General features: G+C 44.7%; 1 protein-coding gene across 1 annotated transcript in view; it reads right to left on the reverse strand.

Moving 5' to 3' along the window:
* The window catches only part of lrig1 (leucine-rich repeats and immunoglobulin-like domains 1), a 29822-nt gene that overhangs the window by 8377 nt on the left and 8908 nt on the right, over positions 1-12537 (reverse strand). Inside the window, exons 2-10 of the mRNA XM_088308660.1 lie at positions 10694-10765; positions 10020-10094; positions 6623-6760; positions 6260-6403; positions 5427-5570; positions 5059-5202; positions 4001-4144; positions 2347-2427; positions 1119-1190 (exon numbers count right to left, since the gene is read on the reverse strand). Coding sequence (XP_088164786.1) covers positions 1119-1190; positions 2347-2427; positions 4001-4144; positions 5059-5202; positions 5427-5570; positions 6260-6403; positions 6623-6760; positions 10020-10094; positions 10694-10765 — 1014 coding nt within the window. The remainder of the gene's footprint in view (positions 1-1118; positions 1191-2346; positions 2428-4000; positions 4145-5058; positions 5203-5426; positions 5571-6259; positions 6404-6622; positions 6761-10019; positions 10095-10693; positions 10766-12537) is intronic.

A 12537-nucleotide genomic window follows, 5' to 3' on the forward strand; every position in this document is an offset into this window, starting at 1 on the left:
GCAATGGCTTCTCCCTTTCCATCGCGGGTGTCAAACCAAAGGCCCGGGGGCCACATCAGGCCGGTCACGCATTCTATGTGGCCCGCTGAAGCCAATCAATGTGCATCTATTTCATGTTTCTTGCATAATTAATTATGAGTGATATTTTAGACTATTTATTTTGCTGTATAGATAATATCTTCACTTGGGAATGACTATCAGCACTGAAATAGGGTCTTGGAGTTATTTAAAAATACGGTTGTGCGTACATATGCGCAATGTGCATTGTTGAAAGGTCACTGTTAAGTCAATAATTCTTTGCGTGATTTATTCATTCAACATTTAATATAGAGTAAAACAATCCCAAGCGCAGTCCTGCCGTAATGTTCCTGACAGAATCTTAAATTAGGAAAATTAACATAAATTGCCCAAGAAGTGAATTTCTATAAATTGCCAGCTCTGTGAATGTGATTCAGTCGTAATTTAAAAAAATATTTATTAAAAAAAAAAAAAAAACAGTTTAAAACCAGTCTAAAAGCAGTCTAGAGCTCTGCTTTCATTTATTTTATTCGGGTGCGGTACAATCTCTTTGAAGTTGAATTTATGTAACCCAAATATTTGGGATAAACACCTTTTCTCATACCTACCGTTGCTATTTTATTTTGATAAGTACAACTTGATCAAGTATCTTGTAACAATTCATATAAAAAAAATAAAAAATAAAATAAAGCATTTATCTGTTCTGCTGATATCATATCGGACCATATCGGTATCGGACATTGCTCCAGGCCCCAATATCGGTATCGGATCGGAAATGATAAAAAGTTGTACCGGGCCACCCCTATTCACAATTTTCAAAAGTAGTTGTCTCATCAATTAGTTGTGTAAGTATTCCGTAATATGGTCATAAGGCGATCATACACGTATGTGATTTCACCGTCATAATGGCCCTCGAAGAGGAAACCTCAACTGTAAAGTGAGCAGCAAAATGACAAATGAGATTGACAGCCCCCGCTGCAGATTGTACAGAACTACTGAAGGGAGCATCTCTTTGCCAGCTCGTCACCTCCTTCCCCAATGATGTCATCTCCCTCCACTATGAAGAAGAAGAAGAAGACAAAGCATTGTGGAATACTCACAGATGTTCCAGCGTCTCCAGGCCAGCAAAGGCTTTCTTTGCCACGGACTTGATCTTGTTCCCAAATAGCGTTCTGCAGTTTCCGAACATGAAAGACGACAATAGATGAAGAGGGTTCGGATGGGGAGAGACAGGGGAGAAGAATAGAGCACAATTATCAGGATTAAATCTGATCAGCAACAGGGGGATTGAAAATGTGGAAATCTGAACCGTCTCGAGATTAGCCCAAAGGAGAGGTAAAGGCGTGACTGTGTGAAAATGTTTGCGTGAGTGCGTGCGGTGAAGCAAGCGGAGCATTGTCTTGCTCTTCAAAGATTTACTTTATTTTTTCATCTTTATTGGAATTAAATTAGCAATGACCCGATAGACTTCACAGGGATGTTCAGGCAACCCGTCAAAGAAGCTCAGTCGTTGCTCTTCTCTTATTTGGAGTTCTAATCCATCGCAGCTTGTCTTGTCTCCGGCTCATGCCAACGACTTGTCATTCATTATTTTAAAAGAATGTGCGGTAATAATTATTAAAAGCAGGTTTGGGTGTGCCTGTGTGTACACTTTGATGAGCCGCCAACCCTTACACCCGCCCGCTCTTTTTTTGCATCTTCTCCCTCCCATGGCCCGGCGAACGAGACTTTGGATGCAGTGAGCCACTTAGGCCAACACTTGACAAAAGACGCAGGGGTCAGAGTGTGGGGCGTGTGAGGCGTTTGATTTTGATGACTGAATGCAGCCCTCAATTTCACCCTCTCTCAGCTCCCAACAACAGAGAGCGTGAAAGGAGGGGCAAAGAAGAGCGCGAGCGCCGAGAAGAAATGGAACTAAGCCTATTGGGGAGAGAACCCCCGCCAGTGTGAAGAAAAGCCCTTTTCTCTTGCTCATTCTCCTTTAGCGGTGCGCACACTGGGAACCATCTTGGCTGGACATCGTCTTTTCATCCTGTAGTTGATTACTGGGAATTACTGCTCAAAGCCAGCACCAACTCGACATCCCAGGAGACTACTCAGCTCATTTCTCAACTTTAATTTATTTATTTTTTTAAATTTTTTTTTACATTGACCTTCTTGCCAATTTTATGAACATTTCATCAAGGTGACGTATGGTCCTGAGAGGGTGCCGCAAACTTGTCCTATTTTAAATATGTTGTTATCGACTTTCTGGGGGAGCACGTGAGACTCATTAAAAAAAAAAAAAACTGAGAGAAAAATGAGAAATAAAAATGAGGAGACACTCACAGCTTGCTGAGGCTGTCCAATCCAGAGAAGGCCCCGTTGGTATCCTCTATTGTGCCTGCGATGTCGTTATGCTCCAGCTCCCTGCAGGGAATGACAGAAAAGAGGGTTAGGGAATAAAAAAAATTACAAAAAATTGTAAGCAGGGAGGAAGACAAGTTCAGAGTCCGCCAGCACTGAAGCCATTCAAGTTTTCAAGTCATAGGTTGCCCCCCCCGTCTCCCACACACACACACACACACCTGGTCTAAGGATCCCCTCTGCTTCTGTACTCCGCCAACCAAGTGCATTTTTTTTCCTTAGCGAGGCAGAGGAGCGTGCATGTTGGTGTTTGTGTGTCAAGGCGAACCCGAAGCATAATTCACGGTAGTGTGCAAGGTCTGGGAGCCACCGTGTTTTGTGTCGGGCCATAAAAATCGGGTCTGTTGGTTTGACAGGGGCAGGTAGCCAAAAGTCCTGACGGCGTTATAGACCGAGCTTAGCAATGGCCGGGCAAAGATAGAATAGACTTGTTGAAATAATGGCTTCTTTTTTCGTCGGGAGTTCCTTAACACTTGTTGAATGTTTTTCAGTTGCTTTCTCTCACAATCCAACCGAGGCCAACTATCTCGGAAGGGAACAAACACTTTGATGCTAAATCATCTTTCAAACTTGAGAAAGACCTTTTGGGGTTGCCGGCCAACCGCACCCACCCATCACCGTCTTCACAATAACATAATACAGCCCCTTCTCATGCTTTGCGGACCCCCAAGCCCCCTCTTGTTCTTTTCATCCCCCCACTGGCCGTCAAACTGGAGCTGCCAATTTCCTACTCTTTCTGGCTGGCTGCATGTGAATGCTTGTTGGCTTGTTAAAGCAAGGCCAGTGGTGGGGGCTCAAGAGCAAGGCACCACGGTAGCAGGGAGCGCAGCGTTGAGGGGTGGGGGGGCCGCAACCATGGGCCAACAACCCCCGTGGCCGAAAAAGGGGACACGCAGGCTTGTTTGGAGCTTTCACACCCCGCTGCAGGCTTCGGTGCCATGCCAGCTCAACCAGCAAAGTAGGCCCAATTAAAGCTCCCCCGGCTAACTTTCGGGTTCAGTCTATGGCCGTTCTCCCTTCCGTTGATTAGATTAGCTCTGCCTCAAAGACACAAGAGTTCCGGGATGAACAGGGAGGATGAGAGGGCAGATAAAGTGTGTGTGCGTGAAAATAAAAAGGAGAAATGCAGAGAGAGAGAGAGAGAGAGAGAGAGAAAGAGAGAGAGACAGAGAGAGAGAGAGAGAAAGTAACTAACTTGTTGCATGAGTTCCAAAGGCAAGGAAGTGAGTGACAAAAAGTGCTTTCGGACCAAAACAAAAGAAACAATGCAAGAAAGACTAGAAAGTTGCCACAGAAACCACAACAACAGCGAGCCCGGAACATCTTGTCCGAATAAACAAAGCCTCGAATGCAAACGTGATCAAACTTTTAAAATGCAAACAACCAAGTCCGTTTCAAATCAGCTATAGGGACGGCATGCTTACACATGGCATGATTAAAAAGCTAAACAAATATTAAAACATCTCAGCTTTCACTGCTCCCTTGTGGCACTTCTCAGTCTTATTATCCGCAGTTATGCGAGGGTTGTTGAGAGTGATTTCGGTTTGCTAATGGAAGACGAGGGGGTTGTACTTACAGGATGCGTACAGCCCTCAGGCCTCTGAAGGCTCCCTCAGCGATGTGGCTTATTGAGTTGTGCCCCAGACGGAGGGTGTGGAGATCTCCCAGCACAGCCAGACTGCCTTCATCCAGACGAGTCAGGTTGTTATACGACAGATTCCTGGGGAGGGAAGAAGTAAGTGAGACACGCAGCAAGTCGCAACTTCGTAAAGTCGAACCCGTTGTTGGGGCGCCTTTGTCCGATTAAACATGTGAGCACTGTGATTGGCTGTTAGCTAGCGAATCAGTGCACTGGACAAGAACCGGAAGGGAAGCGACGAAAGGGGGAAAAAAAACGGTGAAACATTTTCACATCTCCTCTATGGACATAACGGCTGACTGGACAGCGCAGCCTGCCTTTATATTAAGGATGCAAAAAAATAGGGGAAAAAAATAGACGCCTGATAAAGAACAAGTGACAGGATCAGTGTAACTCAAATAAACCAACATTACTTCTGATTCGTGTCGCGCCAAAAGGACAGCCAGGGTGCAATCTATCACTCCGAGACATTTTTACAGCGTCAGATATGACCAGCAAACTTCACATCCAAGCCATCTAAACGCGTAATCTTGTCCAACTGTTACACATCAACAAACACGGGAAGCCCGGGCCGCCTTCGCAGTTAGCAACGCCTCAGCTGAGCAAAGCACTTTAGAGCAGTGAAATGACTGTCATGTCAACAGAAAAGGGACGGCTCTCAGGAAATGCCTCGTCCTTCAGTTGACAATGGAGGCAAACGCGATCTTTCCGGGTAATTATCACAACACAGCGAGCAAAGATCTCAGGATGAAAAAGTGCACAGGGACTGGCGTAAGACCGTTTCAAAGCTGTTGAGCTCAGGTGTAATTTTGGGATCAACAGGATTATCTCAAATTGGGATAGTATTGCGTATTGAGTGTGCAAGAGCAATGTCATTGAACTTGTTAAAGGAAGAAGATCATATTGGTGGAGTGTGGCTCAAGTGTCTGATACGGACAAATTGTTGCTTAATTTGATGATTTGATTTGTTTGTGGATTTTGGTGCTGGCACTCACAATTCCCTCAGCTTCTGGCAGAACTTCCAACCGTCAGGGTTGATGCGGGTTATTGAGTTGTTACTGAGGAAAAGCTGCTGAAGAGACGTCAGCCCGTACAGGGAGCCACTGTTCACCTCGGTCAGGCTGTTGTACTCCAGGTGTCTGAATTAGAAACGATCAATCAGATCAATCGTGCATTCAGGATAACAGAATGATGCCTTCCCATAACAATCACAATTTCAAAATGTATATCTATTGCGGTGTGGATTACGAGACACTACTTCATGGTTGCAAGTCTAAAGAATGAAGACACATCTGTCAGATGGAAAATCCAGCGAGCGGCATTGAGAAATGCTTCAAAATCGCATCTCGCCACGGATACGTACAGGACTTTCATCTTGGCGAGATCCCAGAAAGCACCATCGGTCAGCTTGCTGATGCTATTTCTTTGGAGTTTAAGCACCTCCAAGCTGGAAAGACCCTGGAACGTCAAACCCTCAACCTGCCGGATACGATTTCTGTTGAGTTCGCTGCAGACACGCACAAACAAACAAAAAACACCACAAAAGATTTGGAATTATTCAAATCCCCCCGCAGACATGTTTAATCAGATCTGCATCACGTAAAGATGGACGACAAAAAATAAATAAATAAATGACATCCAGTCATTTCCTTGAACAACATTTAACAACAATAATTGAATAATAACAGAAGAACCAAATCACTAAAACTAAAGCAAAGTGTTTTATGAATTGCTCTGTACTTAAGATCGCCTTCAAAGGAGGAAATATAAACAACCTAGCATATTCCTTTTGTGTATCACTTGTCGTCACACAATGTCCTTGCCAACAAAAGGCACCTGTAGAACCTGATGGAACCAAAACAGGTTAGACTTCAATCCACTCTTCGGGTCGGAGGCGTAAACGATCAATACTTGAACCTCAGCAAGCGGAAGTTTGGTTAAGCTACTACGGAGAATGAATGAACCACTTTGGGAATGTGGAAGAAGCCAATAAATCTCTGTTCAGCTTCTGAACATCTCGCAAACAAATAACACAGTAGAAATGATGTTTTAAACGATCACATTTTGGAACGCCTCCAGAGCCCGTAAATTAATGACACATTCATTCGAAGGTCGAAAGACTTTGGTTCGGACTGATCCAAAGAGCACAACCCACACTGTATTTTTGACAGCGATACAAATCCAAAAGATACTCACAGCTGGGTGAGCCTCGGGAGCTGGAACGCCCTCACAGGAATCTGACTGACGCGGTTTCGGCTCAATCTCAAGACCTGGAGAGTGGAGCCGAGATGGTCCAGCGCTCCCGGCTCTAATGTGCTGATCTTGTTGTTGCTTAGGTACCTGAGGACGCCCAAACACAGCTGCACACTCACTACACGCATACTGACGGCGAGCGACCACGTTGCTTCTTTTCAGTCAAGTTGCATTAAGCTTGTGCAAATGGATCGTTGGACAACAATGGCGTGAACGAAAAGAATTGATATGTTAGCGTAGAACAAGATGTCGGGTGTATAACTGCAATTTCACGAGCGCTTCAATGAGTACGTCACAAATACTTACAAGTCTCGAATCTGGAGGCCTGCGGGAAAGGAGTGTCCTCGTAGTTCTGTGATGTCATTATTGCTCAGGTCCAAGGTTTCCAAGGAAACCAAGTTTCTGATTCGTACGCCCTCGATACTTCGGATTTTGTTATGATGACTGGGGAAAAAATGGCAAAAGCAAATATTTTCCTTAAAAAAACTTAAATATTAACAGTGGAAACTGAAACACGTGTGAGGATTTTGCTTTCCTGGAAATCACTGCACCAATGTCGCGTTGCATAAGTTTCGAATCCGTTTCGAATGGAGTTGACCAATTTGTCACCAGCCAACTGGTATTCAAGCACAGAACAGTTGGACGATGGAAATCAACTATTAGAATCTTCAACCCTGTTATGGTCGCTGGTGCTTCAGGCGAGATTGTTTGCCAGCCAATCACAGGGCACATAAAACAACTCGTCACATCCACACCGAAATTATCTTTAACGAACCGAAAACGCATATTTTCCAAGAGAGAAGAACACGCACACTCCACAGAGGAAGTCCAGAGGCGATACATTAATTGAACTGGTCTTCCAAGTCAATCAAGCCTCGGCAATATTTCAGCGACCACTTGGAGTCTATTCCCTGGGTCGTACGTGTTGAAAGAGCCAAAGAAAGCAAGAGAGCAGGTGTTCCACCAGTCAAACTCTGTCAAAACAAGGTCAGTCCCTCCTTCCTTTCTAGCCTTCGGCGAGCAAATGGACACACACAGTCATTTATTGGTTGGGGGGGGGAATCACACCGCAGTGCCCACCTGAATAAACACAGGCAGAAATGGTTAAGGATGAACCGTGCGAGCGCACAAACACAAATAACAAAACACACACACACACACACACGCACACCCGGGATAGAGGAACACACAGTGGCTACTTTGAGCACAGAGCACGAGGGAAGGAATGGGGGAGGAGTAAAATAGGGGATGGTTAAGAAGTGAGGGGGGGGGGGGGGTCAACAGCTGGTGACCTCTGCTGGGAAAAACAGATCAGCCTCAAGACTGGTGGAAGAGATTGACCTCTCTCGCTCGTTCCACTTCCACCGCTCGAGCCCCCACCCAAGCTTGCTCCCTCCCACGGTCGACAATCCAGCTGCGCGTGAGAGAGAGCGCGCGCGGCGTGTTTGAAGCACGGACGCACAATAGCAGCGTTTATGAAAAGTTGACCGGCCGACACCGGCGGCAATGATTATCAAAGAGCCAGCGACGAGGCTGATAAAGGAGTGCTCGCTTTGCTCTCGCGGCCTTTGATGTCGAGGAGCTTTAGTCACTCTCGATTCTACTGTACTTAATTCCAAATCTCATTAACATGGCCCATGGAGCACCTGATTAGCATGAGCTCAGGACTTTTGGACACTTCTTTTGATTGTATGCAAAGCATCAGCAGTTTACACTAGCGGGACCGTTCTCTAGTTTCCAGTGCCATCGTTGAGGGCATTTAGTAAATCTATTGTTTGCCATCACGACAAATGGAGAATATTTGAAAATCACCCAGCAGCACTTATGATTTGACCTCCCAAGCTTCTAGTGGGCATCTGCCTTTTTTTTAATTTTTTTTTTTATTTTTTTATTTCAAGGCCGATAAATTAAAAGCTGGTTTGCTGGAGCACACTACTCCCTGTCTCTGGTGTGCTGGTGGCCCTGCCTGCAGAAGCAGATTGGCCCGCCCACAGCACCATCTGATGGTTCCTTGTAGCATCCAATCAGCAGTAAGCAGCCTGTTTGTTTTTTCACCTCAAGTCACATGCACGACAGGAGGCAACGGACACTGCCGAAATTGTAATAATGTCTGTCTACAACAACTCACAACTATTTGCCGCAGTAAACTTGAAAGATTTATTATTTTCATTGAATGATAAGAAATGCACCGGAGCTCCGTGCACTTTTTGTTAGATTGTTAGATCCTCAATTGGTTCTCTCTTTCTCTTTCGCCAAACGGTGACGTCACCCTGATCTGAACTATCCAATCCCTTCCTCGTCATCCTCCTTCCCGTTTCGCTGTCACCCATTTTACTGTAAGCGATGTGACGGACGGCTGCAGCTGCAAGTGCTTCAGCGGGCCTTCGCTTCAGCTGTGTGGCTTTGAAAATATTCCGCCCTCCCTCTAGCCTCTTCTCCTGTCAGGCACATGGGCCCTTCCCTGGTAACAGGCTTCAAGTCAGGCCAAAAAAAGACCGCCTGATTATTTGGAGGAGCTTCGCTCAATGGTTAGAGTGAAAAAAAAAAAAGGGTTTTCTGTGGGATAACGGATGGATGATGGATTTTTTTGTTTTAATCTTTGAGAAGCACTGCAAAAGTGCCCAAAACATCATTTAAAATATTTTTGCAAAAAATGTCAAATGCTAAAAACCTCAAATCCTCTTGCATCCTATACAAAGCAGAAATCATCTGATGCGTCAGGATGAGTTCTGAGAAGCGATCACATGACAGAGAGGCGAAGGTATGACTCGTGCAATGCTCAGCACTGAAACGACTTGATGAGCACCAGCGTTACCGGAAACAGCAGCTGCAAGCTATCATGCAGGCGGCCCGCACTCTAGCAAGGTGTCAAGAAAATGAAAAGTGGTTCGTGGTGAGGACGAGCTGCAAGGGTTGGACTTGTTTTAGGATGGATGATTTATAAGAATGGTCAGGAAAGATGGAAAGTTTCAGTTTTAGTTTTCTGAGTTTGTTGTGAATCCCCCCCCAAAAAAATCAACATCTGCTATATAACTATGGTGATACAAATCAACATAAATAACTTATTATAATAGGCGATGAGAAAAAAAATTGTATGTCCGCAGATTTTAGACTAACAGTCAATGCTTCCAGTCCATAGTAATGTATTTGGAAAAGTAACATAACTGTTTTTTGTTTTTTTTGGGGCATTTTAAATACATAGGCTGAATTTTGCATTTACTACCGCCAAAAGCCACGATGTAAAATATAAGGTCCAACTTTTTTTTTTTTACAATCATAATTTAAATTGCTGATTGACTGTGCGACAACCTCTCCCTCCCAAATAAGGCCGTAAATCTCCGGTGAGATGCCAACGCACAGAGTCACGATTCGGAGAATCCAACTTGGAACTTTACGCAAGAGGTCTGCTCACATGACACGAATGTCTGGCAAATACGAGTAGATTTTCAAATCTTTCAAGAAGTGAGGAAGCCATCAAATGGAAATCTAGTTTTTTTTCTTGGCTGAGCCTGTAACATTTGTACGTTTGCAGACCGTCCGATACTGACACTGTTCTAAAACGGACACGTCAAAGCATTTGCATCCTTGACAGATGTCAGGAGACTATTTCAAGAGCATTTCAAAGAGGCCAGTGGCCTAAGAATACAGGAACGAAGAGGCAGCGCATTCTGGCAACGCGTTTGAACTGGAGGCCCATACTCACAGGTAGAGTGCTACAATCTTGGAAGCGGCCTGTCCTAAATCTGGTATGGAGGTCAGCTCATTGTGGTCCAGTCGCCTGAAAAGTGGCAAACGCACAATCGTGGGTTAGTGACAATACTAATGAAACAATGTTAATATTAATATCACAAATATGTTGAGGAGAGTGCGACTGACTGGCCCGACCATGTCACCAGCTGGTTGAAGCTTTTCCTTTTTCTATGAGAGTGCGTACGTGTCTTGTGTTGTGGCGCTGAGTGAAACTGAGCCAAGTCCTCTCCCCCGCCGTATAAAATATTTACAAGGCCGGCGTCGGCTACAGTATCAGGTGGTAGAGGGGAGAGGCTTAATTTAGAAAACCACCACTTATTCTCAATCGGACTTAGTTCAAGGTAACACCTACGAGGAAGCTGCTACCAAGCGCCAATCGCAAACGTTACCACTTGACAAGATTGCGCCGCCAAAAGCAGCAGCTTCTCTCTTCAGTCTCGTCCTTTCGGGAACAAATGAATCTTTGACATGAAAAAATTCTGGAATGGAGATGGACACCAGATATATGTGGGTGTGTGTGTGTGTGTGTGTATGTGTGTATATATATATATATATATATATATTTATATATATATTTATTTATTTTTTTCATTTTTTTATTTATGATTGGTGTGTATAGATACTTACAACTCTCGTAAATTTGGTAGGTTGGCAAACACCTCCACGCTGATGTCAGTCAGCTTGCTGTGGCCAAGATTTCTAAAAAAAAAAATATATATGATAATGAATTTGCAAGAACGGGCCTCATAACATTTCCAGTGTGAATAAGTGACGCGTTTCTATTTGGTTTATTCATGGGCATTCTCAGTCGTCACAATTAAGAGCCTGATGAATAGAAACAGTCTGCCTAATGTGCCAAGAATGTTAATTCAAAGTGAAAACAAAGCGTAAAATCATCCGGGTGAATACAAGCCGGTCCAAATCAATACTATCAATGGAGTAACTCGCTCTCCTTGCTCACTATGCAAACAAAACCAACAGGCCGTTCATCGGCACGGCGCAATCAATTTGCACTTAAGTCCAACATTAGATTTAATAGCTGCCACTCGATTTACAGAGGATGAGTGACTTGTTCAGCAATACCTCAGGCGACGTGAAAGATGGAAGAGAAATTGAAGGGCAAAACACCTGCATTTCACAGAGAGCTTCCCATGCCAAATTTAACCAATTCATTTCACGCATAAACAAGTGCAACTTATCGTATGTCGCACCCACATGGACACACACACACACACACACACACACCTCCTGTTTTGCTGGCCCACAGCCTGTTGGCAGAGGGATGGCCGCGTTGAGAGCAGTGTTTGTGTTTGCTGGTGGGGTTAGACTGGGTGAGACAAAGGGAATCCACAGATCCCAGCCTACCCTCGCCCACCCCTCCATCCCTCTGTCCAGACGTGAGAGCCTGACCAGGAATTTTTTGCTGGCATGCTGAGAGATGTGTTCACATTTACCTGATGCGCCACATTCCACATTCTGTCCCACGAGGAAAATGGCAAACATGTAGCTACTGTGATTCAGCATTGGACTAAAAACATGCGACTAATCTCTTATAGAAAAGTGAGTTAATACCCCATATAAAAAACTCTTCTTGACCAACAATACACTTTCTTCTATCATTTAAAGCAAATCAAGCTTATTTGGGGGGGATTTTCCTTTTGTGCCTTCCTGGGCTTGGTTGCAGATAATGACCACTTCCCTCCACGTGTCTTTGAGAGGGTGATGAGGTAATAGCCGAGCATGTGTCTGCCCTTCAGGCAAAGGCCCTAGAGGAGGTCTACATGTGTGTCTAGGTTATGAAGTTTTAATGGGGCACCTCCCTTTGTGGTCTGGATCACTAAATTGTCATCCCCTGCAACAGGAGGCAATTACCTCGTTATGGCGAGGAGAAGTGTAAAAAGAAAAGAAAACCATCACGCAACGTTCCTTTGGTCTGCCACCGCCTCCGAAGGATGTATTTAAAAAACGCACCCCCGCACGCAAAATGGGGAAAAACTGCTGCACGGGTGCGATAGGTCACAGCAAACAAACAAAACCAGTGCTTTGTATGTGTGCACGCCTGCGTGCAGTCTTTCCTCAGCCAACTGTGGCATACGCTCAACAAGTGGATTTATCTCCGCTTCATTCACCCCGATTTATTTTCTTGCCCATCAGAAAAGGTTTGTGGCAATTTAACACCGACTGTATGAGAATATGGTGATGACGGTAGTGTATCTCCCTCTTTCCCTCCTCCACTGTGGAGTGGAAAGGGGGAATCCAGCACAAAGCGTGGTTAATGCTTTCCAGAAAGTGACCCGGCAATTGCTTCGAGAGGAATTTGCAGTGCAGAGATCAGATGCCAATAAGTCATTTCTGACTGATTCGCGGGAGAGACAAAGAGATGACATGTCGTTTCATATAACCAGCTAGGAAATGATGTGTACTTGCAACTGGAGTCCACACTAGGATAAAACTTGGCACACTGAAAAGTA

The sequence above is a fragment of the Idiotropiscis lumnitzeri genome, chromosome 11, assembly GCF_059441095.1.
Source record: "Idiotropiscis lumnitzeri isolate Australia: NSW breed Sydney's pygmy pipehorse chromosome 11, RoL_Ilum_1.0, whole genome shotgun sequence".
NCBI lineage: Eukaryota > Metazoa > Chordata > Actinopteri > Syngnathiformes > Syngnathidae > Idiotropiscis > Idiotropiscis lumnitzeri.